Source organism: Neodiprion lecontei, chromosome 4 (assembly GCF_021901455.1).
Source record: "Neodiprion lecontei isolate iyNeoLeco1 chromosome 4, iyNeoLeco1.1, whole genome shotgun sequence".
Classification (NCBI taxonomy): Eukaryota; Metazoa; Arthropoda; class Insecta; order Hymenoptera; family Diprionidae; genus Neodiprion; species Neodiprion lecontei.
This window is the reverse complement of record NC_060263.1, coordinates 37,044,324-37,070,707: the sequence shown is the minus strand read 5'-3', so window position 1 is coordinate 37,070,707 and position 26,384 is coordinate 37,044,324. Positions and strand designations below refer to the sequence as shown.

Sequence of the window (26,384 nt, the reverse complement as noted above, 5' to 3'; positions counted from 1 at the left end):
AAACATAAACGTCTTTTTAGAATTTAGACTGATAGTAATGTTACTGCCAATGTGGCCATACGTATGTCTCAACTCTCAATATACATAAAACGAGCGGAAACCTTTTTATTACAAGTAGATGTACAGACTTGATTTGGTTAGTTTGCTTTCTGACAATAGATGTCACTACTAACTACTTCAATCCTATCCATCAATTTGTGTTTTGCGGATTTAGTCATTGAACGTAATTAATAACCAATTCAATCAGAATACAGGCGGCTTTGATGAATAGGATGTCATGAAAAATTTGTGCCGAGTTATGTTTGCGTCAGACGTAATTACATAGATTCCAAAACTTGTATTATAAGTTATTTACGGTCTCATATATTTAGAACGGCATTACAGAATGTTTGCTTCGATTGCTACAATTTCAGAAGGTAGTAAGATTGAAGAACTACGTATGAGTTATTCGTAGACACACGGCTAATATTTCTGGAGCATTGAACTCAATTAGCCACGTGCAATCACCTCGGAGAAGATTGCACAATGATTTGGAATAAAATGACTATTTCAATGACAATACTGAAACTGTCGGAGAAGTATCACAATGCTGAAATAGGTATATGAATAGAAGCGCCGGCAGAAACTCGGGACTGATCACGCGCTACTTCACCCCGACGAGAAAGAACATCTTCACTACTGACGCAACTCGACACATTCGCGAAAATATTATACACACGTGCATTGTACATTATCCATGTGCAGATAACCGTTATTTACGACCACGACGCCTACCGTTGGGGGAAAACTTGCAAATGAGAAAATAAGAAATCATCACGGGGTACGGTCAGCTATCCACAAATTGTCCAAACAATCTTGCTGCATGTGATGCAATTAAATTGATCACTGATTTGTCAAACTATTTTTTCCGTCTTTCTATAAAATTAGATTCTTTTTTAAAATATAACGGCCCCTTGCCTTTTATCGAAGTGCACTGTTATCACTTATTTCAAATTTCCCGCGATTCCACGATTCGCTGGTGATAAATGACGTCATGTCGATAACGTCATTTTCACGATTACGTGGTATATCATTGCACTTTTAGAAGGAATAGATACCTAAATTGGATTATCGGACGCAGATCCATTTCGTGATAAATTATACTCGGAGGTTATTTAATAAATTACACATTGTGCGCTTTTGATGAAAATATATTTCTGCAAACTGAACAACTTGAGGAAAATTATGTCGGATATTATTTGCTATTTCACCGATTTTTTGATTGTTTAAAGGATGAATGGCGGTATACATAAATCTGCTGATAACACGGTCCGACGTGCAGTACGTGAAAATTTCATTCTCTGACCGAAATAGCTACATCTGTGTAGGTGAAACCGTAATAGTTCTGTGGTCCGACGTCGAGGCGAGGCGAGAGGGTGAAAAAAGAGTTGAAACTGTTCTTAGCTCGACACCTCGGTAACGGTGCACGGAGGCTCGCCTGACGACGACGCCCTGTGTTAAATTTAAGTTGAATTAAATTTAGCAAACTGACGTCGATTTCACGTCGACGTAGGCCCGTCGCCGTCGCGACGAAACTAAACGAAATGCGTCCTCTAGCTCAGTCTCAAGAACGTATTTCGTCGAGACGGTGCTTCGGTTGTTCTTTTTCCTATTGGCATTTCGAATTCGAGAAAAAATCGGTGGTGGTATTTCAAGGATTCGAACAGCATACTTTAGTCCAAAAAATCTTGCAGCACCGATTTCATTCGCGAATCGATTTCTCCTGCATCGATCATATTTCCAAATAATTCTAAATAATTGGATAAAATCGTCAGGTAAATTATTGTCGTTGTCATTGTTTTTATCGTCTTTGTCATTGTAATTTTCTTATGTCTACATTATCCAACCGATTTAATTAAACTATATGTAAGTTAACTGAATCGCCGATTCAAATTTATTAACCCCTGGACGGAGGACAGCGCAGGAAAATCGAGACGTCAAGGGTCTGTTCAGTTGCGCACCTACGCGTGATTAATCGATAAAGACAGAAACCGTTGAAAATCATTCGAATCTATTCTACCGTTGCTTCAATGGTCGGTCATTTTATTCTGAATCCAATGATTTATAAATCACCGCCGAAAAAAAAACTTAGACTTCACTATGAATACAAGTTTCAAATGATTCTACTAGGATTTAGAGGAAAGAGTACAGTACTGGAAAATTGGCGGTGTCAATAAAAGTCCGCACTGTTTGGCGTAATATGGCCAAAATAATTCTCATGGTTGTTTGTTATGACACCAGATATATAAAAGTCATCTTTTGTAGAATATTTCCGATGTTACATTTGACATTGTACGGAGTTGGATATTTTCACTCAAATACATTTTTTTTTTTTTTGTATTATATGAAAAAAACAACTTTATCCAAAAAGAGAAACAACGGTATTTTAAATTGAAACAGATTCAGGTCACTTTAAAAATTCACTCAGTGACTCTAATAATAAAATATATGACGTCTGACTGTGTGATCATTTCGTATCATTCACTTAGGATGCGAGTTATGTATGCAACTGGTATATGCTACAAAGTTGACTTGATATTTATTGGTAAATATTAGATGTAGGTGAAAATTTTTCTTGCCAAATTTTCTAGCAAACAATTTTGTTCGTGGCAACGTTCCATCTCGCGAATAAGACCGTATGGTAGATAAGATATTACTAGCCGCTGCATATAGTGCCGTTTATTGCTCTTCGATCCGAATTGATGACGGTTAATCAATTTTATCTATTCCGATCGTTCTGCGCAGTTTCTATTATCCATTTACCGTGACACCCTCGGTAATCCACGTACCACGTGCGGTTCGAAGGATGAAATAATAAGCGCAGTTATCTCTCGTTGTTGCATTCACGCGCATCAATATCTGCATACACTGCACCCACATGCACTTATAAGTGCGTACAACAATTATGCGCGCAATGTAATTCGTTTTTGACGAGATAAAATTACCCCCGGCTTCGTTTTTTTTGTAAGAATTTAACTCGAAATGCGATATCCGGGGTACGAACGACTTCTTGACCTCATTATTTTCCACCGGAAATCGAAAATCGGAGAACAATCGCTCCTCAACCGCAATGATGAGAAAAATCAATTCGGCTATCTCGATATGCCTGTCGTCTTCTTCGCTCATTGATTTCGAGCATCACAGTCGCTGGGTTGTAGCCTTGACCAGATGCCAAATATTTGACAGGGAAAGCCTGCGGACTCTCTCGCTTCAACCGAAGATCTAATTTTAACAAGTTGCCATAATCGAAGTCACGAAGAAATTTTGCGGTCGAAATTGCAGTATAGAAATTGATGAGACAAAAAAAATCAGTCGATCCAACTTGGAGAAAAAGAAATAGATCGTGTTTTCAATTATGTTAAAGGCTCTGCGGTGATGAACCGGGACGACGACGATTTCGGGGAGGGTTTTATCGCTGAATCCCACCCTTTGAGGGCGACGCATCTTTCGGTACCCGCCGGTGGTATGAACAATTCAAGAGCACCAAGTATCAGCAGCAGTGTAAGCGACTTGGACGTTCCCATCTACACGAGGGAAACCACCGTTCCCGTTTCAGCGAGAGGGGTAAGCAGACTTAAGCATTGAACATGTTGTCCAGCAATAAGTACAGTCGTAGTTTGCTTTTTAGCTTCTAGGACAAATAACTCAGTGAATTGACTCGACCTGAAAAGATAAGCAGACTCAAGATCAAATTTATTCCATTGTTTTTAAACAGCTTTCTTCCTGAAGTTTGTTAACTTTGTCAGTCGCGTACTTGCTGGAACAGTATAACAGCGGAGGTTTTTACGCGTCGGTAATTTCAATCGTCTCCGTCGGTATAATATCTGAAACTTGAAGTATCGTCCTTTAGTCAATCCAGTCCGAAAACTGCTTTCTCTATCTTATTCGCACGTTTTCAATAAGATGGAGTTGCAGTTTTCGCAAAGAAGTTGAAAGAACAAACCCCGAGTTCCGGGCGATACCGACCGAAATCGTAGTCGAAATTATACCGACAGGGAAAAAAAATTGCCGTGTTTATTTTGAAAAACAGCGAATAGCTACAATCATTTCCGATCAATTCTTACCTTTCCATGTTTCACGACTGAATTGATGCATATGTGCATGTGCCAGAAATAAAAATCCCAATGAACCAATTCAGTGGGATAAACGATCGATTTCGCGGTAAATCGTAACGTTTATATTACAAGTTGGTACAGACTTTTACTTTAGGTACGGATGTTTATTATTCGTTTTTAGAAGCCCAGATTTTGCACGTAGGTACAGGCATACCGTACGCATAAGATTTGGCGCGCAAAGATATAAATATGAGCGGCGCTATAAAGCAACGCGAGGAAAATTGGGAAGACGACGCGTGCCAGACATAGAGATCTGCGTGCATTGAAGCACGTCGCTACCTCCCTTTGCGGGTGAACGGAGCGAAGGTGTTTTAAAAACCTCCATTCCTCCGTTTCGCCTTCTCTTTCCTCGACCCTCGTCCTTTCGCTGTCTCTATACCCAACTTTCTCCGCGTTAAGCCGGCGTCGACTCATGCGAGAAAAAAAATAATCCCTGGAGTCCTTTGGCGTGCCGCGGGTCACGTATCCCACTGTCAGACCCTTCGAAGGGCAAGACCTTATTGCAAGTACGTCATTCGGTCTTCCGATCGATGCCTCTGGTTCTGCTCACGGCGCGGCGAGCAGAAATTCTTCCTTTGCTCGCACGAGGATGTTATTGTATATCATATGCGATGTGCTGTTGACGTTTTGCGATATTTGTATACACTATTTTTGACCTCTTATGGTATTTCGTTTGAGAATACGAATGGAAGGTAACTGTTTCCATCTTATAGTCACAAATTATCACGGCATACATGTAATAGCATTGAAATTTGAATACATCATACATTTTTTGGATAAAAAAGCAACTCGAGACTATATTTTTTTTTTTGTGAAACTGGGTTTTATCGTGCAACGACTTGGGATTTATGCACTCGACCGTCAGACTTCACACATGCGGCGTTCTTCATTCGGCCGCAAAGAGATACAAGGAAAAATTGAATAGGGATAGTAAATACCGTACATCATACCAAGAACGATTCTCAATTCGTACCTTTGTCATTTCAGGAATTTGCGGGTATTATATTGAACGATTGTTTTCCTTGTGTAACAATTTTCACACGCCAACTGCTGCTGTAGTTGTCGTTTCTTATTGCCGATACTGCCTTGAAAATTCTAAAAGAGATTCATTGGAATGTGAATTCCTTTACCATCAGTAGAATTTCTCGAGGTCATTCGATATTCGTTAATCGGTGCTAATTACACGCTGCAGTGATGCATCCGTGTAAGGTAGATTTGTTGACCAAGTTATTGAATACGTGTCAAATTTCAAACTCCATTCATCATCACATACGGCGAGTGTGAGTTGATTGCGAAACTGAAATACAACCAATAAATCAACGTCTATATCCAATTTATACTGGAACTTGGAGTACCGTCATGTATATGTATACCTACCAACATTGCAATTCGAGGTGCGTTTCAACTTCTTGTTCACCGCATAAAAGAACCGAAGTATAACGTCTAACGGCTAACGCTATCAGGTGTACAAGTTTTTCGAAGATTTATTTCCAGACCGCGTATCTCCGACTCTCTGCCTTTCGAAAATTTATTTTTAACCCCGGTAAGATTAGCTATACCTCCGCTAATGCGAAACGTTCTAGTAATATATCAGATACCTGTTCTCGACCCTCGTCACGAGCAATATGACATAACGCCGAAGGAGAGCTAGGAAATTTGGCTAATCGATTTTTGAGCACTGGTTTAGTGGGAGGGCGCGGCTAATTATCGTAATGGCGGAAAGTAGGCTAAAAACGAAACAGCGCCTCTTCGCAAACACGTGATGCATGCACAAATTTATCAAATTGCTCTTTTATCGTAATTTAATTGAGTTACACTCTCGGCTGCAGGGTGCAATATTATAAGCCATGACATTATTAACCTATGACATATCAACTCAACCCGCCAACGCGTATATGTCAACATGTTTCGTGAACGTAAATTGGAGTACGTCGGAGAGGCTGCAGAGGTTAAGTAGATTTAAATTACAGTAGTTATACGTCGGTTGCACAGAGACGCGAACTGCATTAACGATCTATACGTCGCATGGTATTATATTGGCATATTGTAGGTGTAGATGAAATTGTTGCATAACATTCTATATTGTCAGTTTAATCCGGTAACGACCAAGCCTCTTTCCCGTTGAAAAAAATCATTTTTCTCAACCGCTTCAAATTTTTCTCAATCAAAATGTTTGAAAAATTACACTTTTTAAAATTCGAAATTTACAATTTTCATGCTTAAATAAAACAGTTTTTCACAATTAATTATTCAGTGAAAACTTTCTTTAGAGCGCGTTAACTATTTTTACGAATTAATAAACTTACTTTGTACAACTTAGTTTACTATTTTAAAAATTGAAGTTGAGCAAGATATTTAAATAAATAACTGTTTCGTCATTGTATCAAATATGCTACCAAGACAGACAAAGGGTTAAGGTTGAACTGCAACGCAAATGTTTCGTACTTCTGAATAAACGTCATTGCTAATTATATACCTACACAATCAGTTTCGATTTACTGGAAATGAAAACGAATAACGTTGTGGTCTGGTAAATTATTTCCAGATGACAGATAATTCGTTTATCGTACAAGGTGTATAGTACAAAAGTGTGGGTCTAAAATTTGTCAAATTTTCCATAGCCGCTTGATTCTTAATGTAGGATATCCTGCAGCTTCTATTTTTGTCGCGCCTTCGAAAAGTTGTTATCAATATATACAATACATATTAAATACTATCTTATGAGCTTAAAAATAAGAATCTTAACGTTTAACTATATAAATATGCACGTGTATGTAATAAATTACCTTTATTGCTATACACGTGATTTCCACAAAGACATTATAATATTTGCAGCTTTATACGCACGTTTCTCGTTTCATCATCCCTTGACGTTATCAGTTTCCGGAGTTAATGTTTAAAATTAACGATCTTGACACAGATTACTGTCATTCTACCGTCAGACCAAGTGTAGTATTACATTTTATACCTTATATGCGTGTATATGCTATACATTTTTTCCCTTAACGGCACATAAGCTGTCTAAAAATAGGTACGTTACGCTTATGTTACGTGTCGATAAAGACTCGCTACATTTTCATGTTTTGTTACACATAATAACGATTTTTTTTTAACAAAAAAACCATTCTATGAACAAGAGACAAGACTATGAGGTAATTATAAGACGCGCGTATAACGTCTCATAATTGTGCGCAACTCGTGAAAAACCTTCTATTCAATCTCGTATTAAATTTCTATTCTATTATAATACCGAAGTTGAAAATATTTCTGACCTAATTCGCACCGTTGCATTTTTTTAACTTGTGATCATCTTTGGTGATATAAGAAAAGTATCGGTTCAGTCGAAACTATTTTTTATAATTTCAACGAATCCTTACGTTTTCAAATCGCTATAATTCGTTGAACAGGTGTTTAGAAAACTGTCGATCTGTCCGACAAACTCCCGCGATGATATCGGAAACTGGTCGATGAAAAGATTTGAAACTTACAGGATTTTGCAACCAAATTATGGGCATAAAAAATTGCCACATCCCGTTTAACATCAATTTCCGGTTCAACTGGAAATAAATCGATTTTCAAAGTTTTATCGAGAAACATATACTTTTTCCAAATGAACGATTACGTTTTTCCCAGTTTATATATGAATTTAAAAAAAAATGAACAAATGTTTTATTTTCCAGAAATATTATACTTCTAATTTTTCTGTTAAAACATTTTCATTTGGCCGGCAAATTCTATCAGTTTCAGATTTTTTGCTCGGTCGTTTTCCAGATCATCGCGGTAGTTTCTCGAACAAACCGACAGACTCGTTCCTTTTCACGGTGATGAATAGTATCGCGAAAAAACAGTTTTTCCGGCATGTCTTTTTTCTTTCTCCTTTCAACCCATCGGAATCTGACGCATCCACGCAGTTGCACCACATGGGACCACACATCGAAAGGTTGCACAGCCGGCCGAAAGCGAGAGTCTCATCGTCTCGAGCTAAGGTCCTCGGCTGACGCAATCTACGTTGATATTTCGACTGGCAACCGGCGTCCAAAGTCTCGCCCTCTGATTGGCTAGAGTCGTGGGTGTGTCTGGAGGCCCGTCGGCGCTCGGAATGACGTCACGACTGTTGCATCGAGCCGAGCCAGGGATCCCGACTCTCGCATTTATACAAAGGTCGCCTCGCGGCGTTGCCTGGATTCAGAACTGGTTTTCTCCTACTCCTTAGGTCACTTTCGTCCGAACCGTTGCTTATGAATAAATAAATATTTCGATGAAAATTAGACGTTTGATAATACATGATCGATTAGACACGAATTATCAGCGACTATTTAGCAGTCGGTCTCGTTTTTTCAACAAATTTTTTTCTCTTACTTTTGATTTTACTTTTTGACCTATATTTTTGTATTCGTAATGCGAGTTTAGTTTTCACTTGCAACGGTTTCGAAGAACGTTGCGTGAATGATTCATTGAGTGAATACTAACGATAAGTTACAGTGTCGCCCGCATTTTTCTTGGAATCGAGTATAGGCGCCGCCATGCTGCACGAAGCGGTCCGGCTAGTGCTTAAACTGCTCCTGAAATAATGTTCGAAAATTGTGCAAAAGTGAAAAATATTTCACTGTCAGGTGTAATAATGGAGTAACCGTAATGCAAAGTAGTTAGACCAAGGTCCAACGGACAAGTTAGACGCATACATGTGCAAGAAACGTCCTTACTAATTAACAAACTTTCTATGGCCGACGCCAAAAGTCTACAATTCATTGATAAACATTATTCGTTATATAATAATATGAACTCCTCTCGGATTTTATTTGGGTCAGACGGGCGAGTAACCATTTAGACGATACGACAATGGATACCTAGATGTATGATCTAAACCGACTTTACGGGTGCAGAAGGCAGACCAGAAACTACGACCAAGTATACAATCTGTCAAAGTGAAGACCTGAGTATAAGAAAAAAGAGGGGGGTTGGTCAAAGACTCGGAGGACTCGGAGGTTCGTCCTCTGTTGCGTAACGAAGGACGAAGGGTCCTTGGAGCACCCGTCGGTGCTGCGTCGTGGCTGACGCAACCTTTTTGCGTCGTGGGTTATTCGTTCGTTTATTCTGCACGTGTAAACGTACAATGCACGTACGCACGGTTTACAGTATTAGTCACGTTTTTCAAGCCACACAGTCCGTTCGGGGTGGGCTGAGGTTGTAGGATAAAAACCTCAACCGGATGTAGATACGGTGTACATATTACATCGTCATTCTTGCAAACACGTGTATATTGTAATGTTAATGATAATCAGAGACTTGTAACGTACATAGCAGTATATCGAATTGATTAGACTCGCATATAAATATACCGAGCTAAACTTCCTGAAATTTTTTATCCTATCATTGGAAAAAAATAGTTCACTGGACCAAGCAGTTTCAGTTTTAATACATAAAGACAGCATGAAACGTATTTTTACTGCGATAACAAAGATTTTCTAAGCCTGGCCAATTGGGCTTCCGAATGTACGACGAGTTGACCCGTGAATAAAATAAAACTTGAAAAATTCTAGCTATGCAACAAATTGATTACGAAATTTCCTGGTTCACATACTTTTTTCCGCGTATAAGTCAAGAGACGGAAAACCCCAATTACGCGTTTTGCCTTCCGCATGCGATATCAAAGTTTTTAGCTGAACGTATGCAGCGTTTCCAAGTATACATATTTTTAGTATAATATAGCGTTTTCAAGTACGTATATGATATAAATTGCTGGTTTAAATAAATAAATAAATAAAAAAAAATATGCCTAGAAATCATTCCGCTTATTATACGTGCGTACTTCCATGTAGCGTATAAATAATGCAAAGGATGATTCAGATTGAAATGACGCATATAATCGGAGGATAAATTTACACTGATCAAAATCTATGAAATCGTTGATCTGCAATAATCTACATCTTTTACGATTGCGTCATATTGAGCTATTTGTAAGCCTGCGAGGCAACGCGTATCCCGAATGTCTTACGCCTTGTTACATCAGCCGAATCCTGAAACGGATTTTGGGCTAACGGTAGGTAGATACATAGGTATACATATATCACAGAGGCTGGATGATCGTTCGTGCTGCGAGGCGCGTGTGCTTGATTACTGCCATGACTCGAGTCACGTGCCTCTCTTCCCATAAAACCTCGGCATGCCCGCATCTGTGGTGACGCACGTCATTTCCGCATATACATTATCTTTCATTAAATTTTATTTCCGTTGAACTCTTAGAATGTATAATAAGATTAATTATATTTTCCTCCTTCATAAAATCGTAATCATGCGTTATACGTACGGTAATATTCATTAGCGTCTCGACCTTTCGGCTAACTTGTTTCAATCTTTCGGCTAACTTGTTTTCGTCGCGAAACAAAACGCGAGTTTAATTCTATACGAATTATGTGACAATGACTGGCGGTTCAGCCGATGTAAGAGAATGGGAATCATTGTCACATAATTCGTTTAGATATCGAAATCGCAATTTGTTTCGGACCGAAAACAAGTTAGCCAGAAGCTTTAGGTATCAACGCGTATTACTGTACATACCTATAAACGGTATTACATGCATAGGTATGTGCAATGGGCATACAAAATTAAACTCTACACTTTACACTCTACACTCGTTAAATGTATGGTATACATATATTCTACGTGTGTTATATGGGTATACCTATATACATATGCCATGTAGGGCGTTCGAATATCCCGGTGGAGGTCAGGTCGAGGACGAGACGGGCGGTATCGACGAACAGCCATTCTGTATAAGCGAGGGTCGATGTCTCTTATATATAATCCGACTCCCAGAAGACTCGGATGCGTACACTGGTACTTGCATGTTTTAATAACAGAGATCGAGCATCCCCCCTCGAATAGGAATCTCACATTAAGGTATAATCTCCGCGTAGCGATGAAACCCGTGATGCAATTTACAGGGAAGATTTCGGTGCGTCGCGGCGTCGTTACATCGCATAACGGTGTCTAATGACGAAAATCACAAGAAATAAAAAAGATACATGTATGTAACTACGAAGAAATTGTGAGGTAAAATAGCATTTATATTGATTTCTTTTTGAAATTATAAGAAAATTCTCTAGCTTTGACTTGACTATATGACGGGAATCGCGGCCGTTTTCGCGTCTGCGCTTTTCGTGCGAAAAGAGGGCTCGCCGCCACCCCCGTTTCGGGGGCGGGGGTGGCGGGCTTCGGGTTTTGCCAGACATAGGCGGACGGCGTATAACTCGCATCGCGACGAATCGAGCTGGTCGATTCGCTTCACCCTGTGAGCGCATTTCGCGAAACACGCGAAAACCGAATTATACCTGATTGCACTCTGTTCAACGACTTGTATCGCTGCAGGTCAGTCTTTTTCCCTGAAAAGTTGCGACGTGCTTAAGTAGTTCGCTTTTGTCGTGTCACATTCGTTACACTTTCGTTGCACGCAAAAATCTTCTTTTTTTTTTTTTTTCTTTAACTTTCTTACGGTACGGATGAATTTCTGTGCTGTAGGTTATTTCTGTTATATTCATAAATGTGTTTTATTAATTATCACGTGAAGAATCGATAATAAGTCGCGGTAACCGGCGCGCGGTTTTCCATCATCAATCCTTGACCTTCGGTGTACTTGAAAATCCCGCAAGCCTCGCCGAAAGGATAACAGTGAGCCGCTAATGTCCCGCCTTTCGCCAATAGCTGTAAAAATAAAAGAGAAAAAAACAAGTTATTTTCAACTCCAACGCAACGATTGTCGAAAAAAATAATAAAAGAAAGGATGCAAAATAGTTAATTGGATGTGTTTCGTTTTTTACTTTTTGCGTTTTATTCTCCTTAGACTATATTTTCGAAAAAATCTAAAGAATACGTAATTCGTAAAATTTACAGAATGTGCCAACCTTTTTTCATACTATAAATGAACGAACAATATTGGCGTACCGCGACGAAAATATTTTTCAGTATTAACGTAAGAGTGGTTATTTTTTCTCTTCTTCCTTGGTCTGTAACGTCTGTAGTTATCTCTTACATAGAAGTGATTACGCGAATTCGACAAATTCGAAAATACATTATACATACATATAACTGTGCAATCTGCAAGAATCTGACGTCCGATATAATTATAGGTACGATATATATCACATATCGTACGGGAAACAAGTCGAATGAAAAACGCGATAAAATCCGTCAAATATTTATTTACTATCTAATCAACTTACTCCCGCGATTTCGAGGACAGATTTACGAACCGCGATTTGTACTTGACGGTTAGTAAAGAAATCTTCTCTCTAAATTTCCTTGGAGTGAAAACTGAGCAACTCGCGTTATGGAGTGGAATATTCAATATTCAATAGCGAACTTTTACACTCCAAACGCTGGGAGTGAAAAAAATCACTCTAAATTTCACTCGATTGGATTGAATTCTAACTTCACGACATTAAGAGAGTGTCTCCTTCTTCCTTTAAATCTGATAAAAAAAAAAAAAATCCGATGGCTCGATTGTACATTGTTGATTTATTGAAAAGCGCGGTATTGGATTTGCGCATTAACTTCGGTATGAGTGAAATGTTCGATTAGCACTGCTCCGATATAATAATTATCCGATTGTTGTATATGAGCCTTGAATTATCATATCCGTGTAACTTGCGTCTAGCTTTTACCTTATATTATATTATTATGTATAATAATATCTTCTACAAGACGTAAGAACACCTGTCAATCATTCGGTGAAATGAAAGTGATAGAAAAATTTACTACACGCTATAAATAAATCCGTCTCCGCAGATGTGAAGTCCACTTCATCGTCGCATTTTCACTAAACGATTGTATGTAATTGTGCATATAGTTTAACTAATACACGCGGATTAGCTGCAGATTAGATATCTTAGCAACGCATCGTGTGTGTACTGGCAATGAAAGTGCAAATATTATCAAAATCTTTTTAATAACTTTGGCAACATGTTTCTGCCTTTAAGTTCTGATCGAAAAATCGCCGCTTATCACTAACTCGTGAGGAATGTATATCGTACAGATCCTACGATAAAATCGTTGCCTTTAGTGATTACAACAACAATTAACTTGGCTCTGATTGTGTCGAATGTTGCGGGTTTATCGAATTGAAAATCGTTTATTAAAATCTGTAGAGTTGCGCCTCGTATCTATATCTTGCATTGCGTAAATAAAATACCTCCTCTATAATCTTACATTGATTGATAATATTTTTTGAAAACAATCAGGTTATATTATATAGTTTTATACAACTAATTGTAAGTCAAAATTCAAAAATAATTTTGTTTACTGCATTTTATTCATCCATACGAAAGAATCAACTTTGCACACTTGAATATTTTTCTTCTTTATAACTGACGGTCGTCGACGTACAAGTATAAGGTTGTATTAACGATATAAATGTCGAGATTAATCACTCAAAACGAAGCGAGCTAGCGTCTCGACTTTTTTTAAGCTCGAGGTCTCGATAACACTAATACAAATTAAATACCAACCGTCTCTAAATTTACTGCTGCAGCACAGATCATCCGACTGGAAGACCGCTAATTGATTTTTGCAAAAGCAATTAGTGGTTAACGATTTAATTCTCGTTTTATGTTGTATATTTACACACACGTGACTTTACAATATATGCGGCTGGAGCTATTGCGTTACATTAGTCTTACACGTATAAAATTTGTAGGATGTAATAGAATCGGTTACACATTTATTCTTATAAAAAAATCTTTCAAGAAATTGCATTATAATATAAATATGCGTTAACGCAGAAGTAAATAGTGTTGGTAAAAATTTGCAAAGCTGAAACTCGCGATAAATGATCATTCTTGGAATGTACGATACTTGCAATATAATGTGCGTAAATCCGTAATAACAGTGGCGCGGTTTGACCTCTGGTTACCCTTGACGAGTTCACACCCACTTTTATCAACGAGTACAGAAAGCAAACCGGTACATCACCGTTAAATCTAATTATACGTTTACGCGTCGCGTGGTCTGCAAACTATTTCAAAATGTGTTTTTTATTTTTTTATGAATGTATAATATTTATATCTACGGCTGACCCGTTCGGTTGATCTTTCGAATCGGTGTACGAAATTGAGTAGAGAAAAGAAAGGAAAAACAGTGAAAACGGAACGACTCACGTATTTTGTGCATACTGATTGTTCAAGTTCATGCGTCGATTTTACGCGGGAATTTATATATCGCGACGAGCTGTTATCGTGTTTCTAAAACGTCTTGTTTATATTTAGGAATATAATGTTTCATATCAATATGAATATAAAAGATACGCAAGACACGCTTGTCCTACTAGACGTAAATTACGTTTTTTAAATTACGTTTAATGGCCGGAAGGGTGAGATGTTACAATTATCGACGCGTTCGAATCGAAATAAGAAATAATAGCATCTGAGCTTTGAATTGATTGATCTATTTTTACCTGCAGAATTTATTTGCCGATACGTAATAATTGCTCTAAACGTATATCGACGTATCTTATACGTGTACGTTCTTCGCTTGCGAATGCGTCTCAGACTCGTCGATAATGGGTGTAAATTTTGTCACGAGTCTGCGATGTGTATTTACATATATACACACACACATATATATATTATATTCGCACTCATGTCAGAAACTACTTCATTAAACACACGAAGAATATTATGTTATTATCATCGTTTACTACTTGCACGCGATTTTATATTTATCACACGATATAAAATGTGGTTATTTTCCTTCGATATGTAACATATATTATACATATATTTCATTTTATATATTTTATCGCACGTGTAATAAACTGCAAAGCGGCTAGTGGTTAATTTTTCAATCGAAATAAAAAAAAAAAAATATCTCTTTCCTGTTTTCAAGCAGCTCTAAATATGGAGGAGGAAAAGGTAAAGAATAATAAATCCGCCTAAGTGATATATCGTGCATAATATATTACAATATCACAAACAATCACTATGTATAATTTTTACATAAAAAGATGATGTTTTTTTATGGATATCTAACGTTGAAAAATGTTGACTAACTGCTTTTGTCTTTATCTAACATTGTCAGTCAAAAAACGTAATCGAGGAACAACCGTCTACTCCAACAGCCTTGAATCCGACAACGAAGGTAAAAATCTTTGCTCAAGCAAGAAAGTAAATGTTTACCTGAAGATGGAACAAAAAAGTTGAACAAAATCCTGTAACATAGAAAAAAAATATATCATTTGAGAAGTCGCTGCATGTAAAATACGTAGAAAAATATTCCAACCGTTAAGTTTAATATTTATACAATTGGCGTTAAACTATAGAATATTATAATAATCCGTATACTCGGATATTAGAATTTTTAGAGTATGTATAAAGCATGCGCCGCATCTTTTGCATGCGTGTAGAAAAATTCGAACCGTTTCAATGAATAAAACGTGTTATTCTTTTTATTCAAAGCAATACAGAGCTGGAGAAAAGGATTGGGTGAGTACAAGGTAGACGGAACGATTATTAGAATGTGTTTGGTAAATTTTATACGTGTTAAAATTTATACAACTTATAAGCAACTGCAGGCGATGAGACGTTAAATATTGTTCCAATGCTCGGTCGAATTGAACCAGCTGTGTGCAACGTAACGCGAATTATACGCGTGCGGAAATTGCGACAACAGATATACTCGTGCATGTACCATATATTTGATTCGTACGGTGGTCTCTCCGTGTGTATGCGACAATGACGAAATTGCTGGTAGGACATCGCCACTTATCTAATAAAATGATACATACCTACCCTATGATCGCGGACAAACAAGTCGAACAACATACGCTGCACGACATATTCCATCTGATGAATTGAAATTTATTAACCGAAAGTCTGGCAAGATTTGGCCATTTCCGGTTTATAAACCCGCAGACTGTAACCGGTTAATACAACGTGAATACAATATAAGAATTTTCCGACCACGGAGGAAGTGTCTGCACTGAAGAAAATTTCATTAGTTACAGTGACTGGAAAAATTCAGCAAAACAGGTATCGTTAAACAAAAGTGTTTGAATATTGTTGAAATTACGAAAAACGAGGTACGCCTAACCAGCCAGATCTGTGCTGAAAAAAAATTTGTCGGATTTTGATTAATTCAGTTATAATAAATCTTAATCCTAGTTTTGTTCGGTCTGGTTAGTCTGGTACGTGCAAGTTAAGACAACTGCATCGCGTAAAATGCACACATTCGTATGTAATGTGCGGGCGTGATTTACTCCCACTATACCGTGACTTTATTGTGACAATTGAAAGACCGCGAATGGATGCAACGACGTGCATAGCGATATGCAGCATCCACCAGAGCTAATAAATTGACATCGAGATCTATAAGAGGGTATCTCCGTCAACTCGGCCACTTTGTTTTCGACCATCTCAGATCTGCCCCGTAATTGGTTATATCAAAGTATTACTAAAAGGTACTCTATGTGAAATTTTTCAGATTTTTTAATTCATTATTTGAGAAGTTGCCGTTTTTTTTTCAAATGAATATATCTCGGAAACTTGAAGTAATTGAAAAAAAATATGTCTCCGTATAAAAGTTGCAGTTTTTTGTTAGCTTTCGAGAGGAATTTTTGAAAAAATTTTTACGTTCCGGTAACGCTGATTTTTTACCAAAGAAGGAAAAAAGAATTTTTTTTTATTCAAGGTGGACCCTTTTTTGTTTTGCTGAAAAAATTACAGAGTCTTCCAATATGTGTGACAATGTCACCAAAAAATCGCCAAAGTGGCATAGGTCAAGGTTCTACGGTAAAAAAAATTCACATAGAGTACCTTTTAGTAATACTTTGATATAACCAATTATGGGGCAGATCTGAGATGGTCGAAAAAAAAGTGGCCGAGTTGACGGAGTTCTTCTTCATTTCTGCATATGATTATCAATTCGTGTACACCCACGTATCACACGGAGATATTTAACTTTTCAGTATACCGATCAATGATGATTCATTGTTCCAGAAACGTTGTTTCCGATTTGAAAATTTACAACTTTAATCGATCTAATAATTATGTTGCGTATATTATATTCTTGGAAAGAAAAATTCGCGCATGGATCTGATTGTAATCGTTGGAAACTCGCTGACGGATTGTAATCTATCAAGTCACAAACCATCCGTGTCTGAAATGACAAACAATTACCGAGTCACAATGCAGTAGGTTGCGTTTTAGCTGTCAATAGATTGAAGGTATGCGTATCATTATGCAACTTTAATTAGATTAATTCATCTCCGCATGAGGATTATATCCAGGGATGCTGTATATAGCGTATGTAACCCTGCACACTCGGTATATTACATGTATCATTAGCCTACGCAGTTAGTACATCCGTCCAAATTAGTCGTCCCTGGAAGAAAATTTAATTGAAATTACGCGCAGTTAAATTATCGGGTCACGTGTGTAATAAATTGAATTCGGCTGTAGAGCATCTTTTACGTGGTATTTTTACCGTATGAGGTGTTTTTTATTTTTCTATTCAAAACCTGATTCAATTATGTACACAGGACCAGAATCCTTCTACCTATCAATGAAATCCAGGTTGTTATACGTGTAAAAAACGAAACGCCGCGTTTTTATCGTTCTGTGGTAAATATTTATCGGTATTGATAGTTGTACTAAAGATTTAAGGTCAGGAGTCGAGTTTTTGAAAAAAAATACGCGTAGGACGTAAATAATGCGTGAAACGCAAATGCAGGATTGCAGATAACCGCAGAACAGAAGTCAGGAGTGGTTGACCTTTGAAATACGGGTCGCGTATTATTCCCCCGTATAATTATCTCCGTACGTCGTATGTGCTCGACACGCTAAATGACGATGCACTTGACCAACGCTCGGTACACAAGCTTATCGTGGATTTTGTCTAAACTTTAGTCCGTCGGTTTCACGGAATACGCATGTTCTTATACCCTGTATCTTCGGAAAATATCACCAAATAACGACACTAAAGGAAACCGTGTCTTCAGATTTTTCAAGAAGAATCCGAACGATTTTTACCAATTTCAATTTTTCAAATTTATAAAGCTCTGATAGTCAAGGATCGATACTTCTACATCAGATATTCATTGCTATATGGCATACAGTCGCACGTTGAATAATTATTTCATTTTCACCTATAAATAATGCACACAAATAAAAATACCAAGATTAAATCAGCCGTTTAGAATGTCTTTCAATGTTTTTTATTTCAAATCAATTAAAAATCTTAAAAAATCTAGTAGATTTCGTGAGATTTCATGCTGAAGTGATTTATTTTGACTGTAACATTATTTTCTACAGAATACTCCTAACGATGAGAGATTTTATTTCATCACCGCGTTGGTAATGTTGCGTAAATATTTTCTTGATATTCGACTACTATATCTATTCTGATCAGCAATTAAGATCAAATATTGCGTTAACCGTAGAATTAAAAAAAAAAAAGGATGACACGAATTAACTCTTCGCTTCTCTCCTTGAAAAATAGAAGGCAAAGAATCACAGAAAAGAGTGTAAAAATCAACGTTATCGCAATTTCGATTAGAAAATTTGAGTTTCGCATGTCGCGCCGACCGCCAAAGATACAATATCTGCTTAGCAACAACGAGATACTCTTTGCAGGCTGATTATCGTAGCGTCTGTCCATCGATACTCTGAAAACAACCTCGAGGGCGTAAAACTGAACCTTATACAGCTTGTATTACCTCGGTACAGCAACTATAATACACGCGATATTATTTACTTTGCAGTAATAATTATTCTTGCAAATTGTGTGAATAAAGTCTGTTTTGTATGTACACAGTTAGCGGCTGCGAATAACTTTCATGCGGTCGAACCGATTGATACCTGCATGCATGCGTGTAATCGCAACCAGAAAAAAATGCTCCTTACGGATAACTGCTTGGTATTAATTAACCGATATACATTTCGTTACAACTAGCTCGTGTGAGATATCCGATTATAACCTTGCGCGCGGTCTAGATTTTTATTACATGATGTGAAACATGTCGCCGCGTTTTGTCCTTTCACTAGTTCATTTAAATATTTGTTAATCCATTCCCACGATTGTTTCACCTCAATTATACACTCTGTAATTACTTACATGCATGTCAAAAACAACATGCACGGTATACATTAAGGTGTTTGGAGAAAAAATCTAACTTACCTAAATCTACCCCTTAAAAATTTATTTAAAGTCTTTGAATAAATTTTGATCTAGTGAATTTATTAGAAAATAAGTAAAATAAATAATTGAATCCTCCGAAAAAAGGTCTCTACTCGTTTTATGATAAATATACTCTTTCAAAAGTTATTTAAAGTCTTTTTTGAATTGTGAGCGTTCAATTCTCTACAAAAATATGTATGTGAATTTTCTGTACGTCGCATCGTTAGCCAGTTACAATAATGAGACGGAGCAACAACCATTTTGTCCGTGTTATTCTTGAGGAAAATAAAAAAGTGCGATGCGCAACATCTTAATGTTAATATTAAGAGCTCAAATTTTAACATGCGTAATTTTATACCTAAATGAAACTTTCGAACCTGTCTGGAGGTTGAACAGAAATTATTTTTTTTCTTTAAACACCCTAGTCTACGTGCATAAAATACAATTTAAACCAGTCAATCTACGCAGACTAAATTCTCTAGGCCAGTCGTTCGTCACAAAAATGTCCATCGTATTTTTAAACCAGGTACGTCCGACCTTCGCCGTGGTTTTCAGACTCGAAACGATGTTCAAAAATATATAATACCGAAAAATTGCCTTCGTAATTTACTTGAGAAGAGCGTGAGATATTAGAAAATTCAATCTCGAGTTAAAATTCGTATTTTATAAGCTTTGATTATTCTTCCATGAGCCAATAACGAGACGATATAACTTGCAGCGCATTTTCGATTTCGGATAATTTTCCTCTAATACACGCATTCAAAATACTGAAATGGATATTTACTTGGCGTTTAGTGCAACATCTGTAATATTCGATTATAAATTTATATTCAGTCACCGCGCATCAGCAGCAGCAAACCACATTAGATAATTGACAGGGGTCACCCAATGATCCGTTTGCTATAATTATCAGTAGTTTAACGCTCTCGTAAAAGTTTACGGCAAGTTCATTTTGTCCCCTACACATATGCATATTGTGTGGATCTTTCGTACTCATGTTATTTAACTGTCATCGTATGACGAGTGTTTGTCGGAGTCCCAGTTACTCTTGTTTTCAGTATCAATTGTCTCCCGACGTTTGTAACCCGTTGAACCTTACACCTCCGCCTAATTGCTCGAGTTTTCTCTTTCTCCTCTTCACTAGCTGATGCACGAATATTATCACAATCGCGGATAGAAAAGTTCACGTGTATAATAAACACATCTTTTTTTTTGTTATTTTGTTCTGTTTTTATGTTTGAATAGAACCGGCCGCAGTTTTACAATTTATTTTTTAGCTAAGTGCTTGCAAAGATATTGTTTAAAAAAAATTGACAACCCATAATACCGAGAAACGTTCCGTCTGACCTCTGGTTTTCATCACTTGTAACTTTTTTATAGTTGTATAATAACTCAATAGTTATATATATGTAATATGTACACGCGATGTCTATAATACCAAATACTTCGGAGCAAAATTAGACTTTGTATTGAGTATAAAATTATTCCAGTCACTGTATAGTGACTACCGTTAATTATACTCACTTTTTTCACCTATAAATTATAACAGACAAATTGCTCAGAGTGTGCAGAAACATTCAACCACACTGCAGGGTTGCCATAAAAATTATGTACACACATACTCGTGTGCCTGTGTATGTAATAATTATTACGCAGCGTTATGTAACGCCGCGCAAATATGCTACGTCAGCATTGTATTTATCGTAATTTTTATTTTCACCAGGTTTTTACAAGTAAAACTTTCTTATAGTGAAAATTGGTCGGGCTGTTGAAAAAAAATAAATAAATACACGGATAGTTTTTGCATAAAAAACTTAACGATCCATAATATCGAATATACCGTAAAATGCGTGAAACTGACGAAATTCGAATACGTTTCTTCTGAAGTACGAATCAATGGAAAATAACCTATAATTATCGCTTTCGGAATGATATTGTTATCGTCCGAACGTCTAGTTTTGAAGGAAAAAAAAAAAAAAAAAAATGATAAATCTTGCGCAAGTGATATTGGCTGCAATCCAAATTAACTGTGCATGGCGTAACGTAAACAGTGGGTGGTGCTGTTCGTGTCTGCCGGTCTTTCTCGAACGATAACCCCGTGGCAACCCGTGGTCAACATAAAAAAATCGCACGGCGCCATTTGGGTAATATTGCGATAACCGAGTATCGAAACGAGACAGATTGTAACGAGACTGGAAATTTTGTTTGAAAAAGCAATTGATCGTAATATCGATAAAATCTATCACACGTTTTCATACAATCTGAAATATCCTCAAAGACAAACTCGATATTATATATTATAGATATCGTAATATACGAGGATTTGAAATATTTAACGCGCGATCAATTAAACATTTTGCGCTAAGATCCGACCGGCTGATAAATCGTAGCTATATTTTCAAGCGCGCGGAAAGCCAAGGCGTACGTACATACGTACGTATTGTACACTTATGCAACATTCACATCGAACATCAGGTAGCTATTTTGAACTTTGCCCGTGCGATGCGATGTGGCGGCGGTGGCTTAAATGTTCACACATGCGTGTATACGCAACAGCGCAATGTATTATAATGTCTGAATAATGACGACGACGATGATCGTTGTTATAAAATATACCCATACCCGTCTCTCAATAATACCTAACAACTTATAATTCGTCTTAGAATAATATACCCGTTATATAATTCATCGACATCCCGTCGTGTAATATAATATATCTGTTTCGTCTATGTATATATAGTTATATAAATACACGCGTTAACAATACGTAGTAGCTGCACTATCTCTCGAGAGACAAAATTTTCGATTCATCGTCAACCGATCAACAGCTTTATAGGTATAACGATTCTACCCACACCCATATCCAAAACGAAAATTTCGTTTATTACAGACATTGGCCATATCTGAGAGGAGCGAGTGTGTGTGCATATGTGCGCGCACGCCTTGTGCAAACACTCCGACATTCGTTTGAGGATGCTCGTGCTTGCGTGTCTGTAGGTATATACATGCAACGAAAGGTGACGAGGAGGGAGGTAGCGAAGGTGGGAGGGAAGATTTACGGAGCCGAAGTGTATGTGTGCGCTTTTTACGTACAATCAGGTATATACAAGTTTGCGCACTCATGTGCACGGTCATAATTACACTGAGTAGCTACCGTGCTCAGTCTGTATCGGTATTACAGAGCCGGTCCGTTGATAACGTAGTTGCTTTTTCTCCCCAACCGGAGTTTCAGCCGCATGCTTCAGGGGGTATATTATACGTACCGATCCGCAGATCCACCGATCCGCGTCAGTTGCAGCGGTTGCAGCAGAGAATCCGTCGTCTGTTTTCACGCGTCTCGATCACACGCGATCCAGCAACACCTGAAAAACGATCGATCAATTTTATCCGTGCGTTAACACCGTCGCGGTAGATCGACGATACTTGCTTCCGTAATTTTTAGTGCCAATGTGAAACGGTCTCAGGTTTTTTACGTTCGTTCTGTACAATTTAGTGCACGTACGAAAGCGAGAAGAATACGAAGATATTATATCGAGAAGCTGCAGACTCGTCGATTATTTTTTCGTCAAACGTATCTGACCAACTTTTACTCTGATTCTGACTCTTTGAGAAGCTGCGCGAACATTTGGACACTATTCAAACCATGACTCTGAGAAATCCGCAGGTAACGTCTCAAATTATAAGCACTTATATTTCACGTTACATTTGTAACATACTGAGGTTGAAATTAATAATGTTTGTTTGACGATTAACATTGACCAAAAAACTTCGTTACTACCAAACTTTTTTAATGGTTTAAGGATCAATTGAATTTTTGCAAAACAATATTCCGCTTTATTACTTAGTCTTATACGGTTTATCGCATAATGTTCCATAACAACGATTTTATTTCGCAACCATGCATCGTCGCCAATTTCAACCTCTTTTCATTTCATTTTTCAACACTACGAGGCAGGGAAAGAAGCGACGTACGGAAGCTTCGCGTATAACAATCACACGCTAAATTTTCAAATCAGAACTAACTTGCAACGGAGCATTGACCGGCGTAGGGAAGTCAAGGAATGCTGCGTATAATACAATAATTCGCTATCGTACACATGAGTGCAGAATTATCTCTGGCAGACAAAGCGTGGGCTAAAGTGCAGAGCAGAGCCCAGAACGAATCTCGTTTCCCATTTTATACCATTATACATATATACAGATATACACATAAATTCGCTCCGTGAGCGTTCGCTTGATCATATTTCCTTCCAAGTTTATCGAATGACTGACGATATTGTTGTTATTATCTTTGCATTTTTTTTTCCTCATCCATTTTCTTTGTCAACTTGTGTTTTATTTTTTCTTCAAACTTTGCAAGTGTATACCTTATAACTCCCATAATAATGTAAAGGCATACATTAGTTTTATATGAACACCTATATCTTTGCGATGCGTGTGCGGGCCAACTGTACCTCTTGTTTATAAGAGCGCTCGGTTATTGAATATCAGCGAGGTCATTCTACATGTAACTATGTTATATTACATGTACATACACAACATATCAAACTCTTTGCAGGCTGCAAATTTTTAAAATTCGTTCCTCTTCTAAATAATAATTTTAATGATGTTGATGATTATCATAAAGGTCACTTTTCAATCTTGTATGTACAGAAATAATTATTTTTTATACATGAAAAGTATGGTGAAACGAAGAAAAAAACTTCAAATTCGATTTCGCTACGCGTTGTATTATGCATACAGCAAATAAGTACGTGATGTCTCTTTTTCGACATACTATAATCATGCATAATATCGTCTAGACGCTATTGTAAGTTCACGGCCGTTACAAGTGATTGGATTTCGGTGCCGCTCTCTGCTGCAGTTTATAATGATCTTTGAATGTCGTCTTGAGCCGACGGTTTATAGGAATTGCAACATAATAAGTCTTGACATTATAGATCGGCAGTTAGCTACAGCGACAAACGTATAGTAGGTGATTTTAGAACGTAATTCATAACGCCAATCAACTCGACTCCGACGGACGAAATTCTTTGCACGTTCAGCCAAAAGTTGAATGCAATAGACAGTCGGTCAAGTATTTTATTACATGTAAATCATACATATTTGCACCTAATACCTATAAGCCTGTGCTGAATTTTGCGCAGCCCACGTTTAAATCCATCGAAAGATGTGAAGGAATTAATGAACGTTAACGCGTGACGTGGCGGAAATTCAAATTTCCTGGGTAATGATTATTCGACGCTCGAGTCGTATACTTTATACATGTATAGTTATACATATATGTACAGGCACGGCGTTTGAAGTTTGAAGAACCTCAAACTGACAAATAGCTGTACCGCTGAAACGTCGGAATATTCTCAAATTGTATTTCATACCGTCGTTTTTTATACACGTTTTACTTTTCTCAGCTAACAGAGACGAAGGCCTCGTATATAGATATCGAATTGAAATGCAGAATAGCCGATGTAAAGGTCTCCACCTCGTGAATGACGCGCGCAAACTCGTCAAGAGTTTGAATTTTAAATTCATACGACATGTGTCATGAACATATTCATACGGAGAGTTCTTCTTGAAACGACCTGCTCGTAGCGCGCGCAATTCTCCTTGCTTAATTTTGATTGGCCGACATCCATTTTCCCAGCCTGAAGCAAACCTTTTCCGACAAGAACAAATTCCCTAGAATCGACAGGTTAACAAATGACAGTCAACCGTAATCCTTGGTGCATTAACAATGGCCGGCTCACTATTTTCTAGAATAGTGTAAAATTTTTACGAAGGTGGCTATGCTTATAAACTAGACAAGTTCCAAGGTTGCAGTTGTCGGGCAAGTCCATTCTAGAAAAACTCACGGTATATATGTATATTGTATACGTAATGCAACTTGTACGAAACGCTGAACGTGTCCTACGCAACATATTTGAATAAACGCTCGACAGCTGATTTCCGGTTTATTATAGAGTTTGTGGTAATGAAAGAAAAGTTGATTAGATCTTTATTAGTAAATTTCAGCCTTTGTACAGCTGCAATCGAGGCGATAAGAAAATAATTTTATCCTTCTGGGGTGTACAAACTTTATAAGGGTAAAACAGTATAAGAGAGATGAAAAACACGTTTTTATCATTAATTCGGAGAGTTTTTCGCATAGCGGACAGGTTTCTTTTACATGCACAAGTGCGTACCGTCCATGGACTAAAGTACAGCATTTACGTCATCGTCTAACATAAATATATACTAAGTTTGATTTATCAAATTGTATAATTATCTTTAACACGGTAATGTTTAAATCGATATCGATAATGAAAAACGATCGAATTTTGTACATAGAAATATAGTAGAATATTAATATGATTGTAGCTAACAAATCACGATAATAATTTTCCGTTTTCATCTAATTCGAGTAAAATGATGAATGTTACGTGGAAACAAGAATAATTAATTCACTGAATTATAATCGTTTACAGTTATAAACAATAAAGTATTCATTTGAAAAGAACGTATTTATTTAACACGAATTATAATGGGAAAGTTTTTTCCCTCTGGAAATTTACGCGCATGTAGGAAAGTGTAAACATAACCGATATTATAGATATATTTATTTTCTCTATTGTATACATCTAACAAACTTTGTACAGTGGTAAATCCCGTTAGTAACAACGAACGTTCAACGACGTCGCGATCCTTCTTTCTCCAAAGCCACAACATGCCTACGTGCAGCCAGACGTGTATACAGCTGTTATGTGGTATTATTTAAAATACGTGTACGGTGCACTACATCTATCTACGTCGCGTCACCGTGACGAGCCTTTCCCATTCGACCAATAGCTGCGAAGTATGACGAAGCGGTAGACGCAGCAAGTATTTCGCGATCGATATGCTAACTCACCTTTTGTTACCGACACACACAGCATAATCCGCCCTGTATAATATATATTTTGTCCCCAATCCCCCCACCAGAATCCTTCTTGCCGATTCGTACAGGTGGGGATAATCGATTTTAAAGAATTTTTAAATTCTCAGTACCGGAGCAAAAAAATTGAAATGTATGTATGTATCTTGACCTTT

General features: G+C 37.4%; 1 protein-coding gene across 3 annotated transcripts in view; it reads left to right on the top strand.

The window, feature by feature from the left end:
- The first annotated feature begins 1,604 nt into the window (after positions 1-1,604).
- LOC107217540 (solute carrier family 2, facilitated glucose transporter member 4) overlaps positions 1,605-26,384 on the top strand; it is a 35,341-nt gene continuing 10,561 nt past the window's right edge. The window contains exons 1-4 of one of the 3 annotated variants that reach the window (XM_046736212.1): positions 11,388-11,522; positions 15,036-15,058; positions 15,225-15,284; positions 15,602-15,628. In XM_046736212.1, coding sequence (XP_046592168.1) covers positions 15,044-15,058; positions 15,225-15,284; positions 15,602-15,628 — 102 coding nt within the window. In that variant the 5' untranslated portion in view covers positions 11,388-11,522; positions 15,036-15,043. Of the gene's footprint in view, positions 1,815-3,403; positions 3,604-11,387; positions 11,523-15,035; positions 15,059-15,224; positions 15,285-15,601; positions 15,629-22,611; positions 22,984-26,384 lie in introns of those variants that run through there. The other 2 variants (XM_046736211.1, XM_046736213.1) reach the window with 2 other exon arrangements.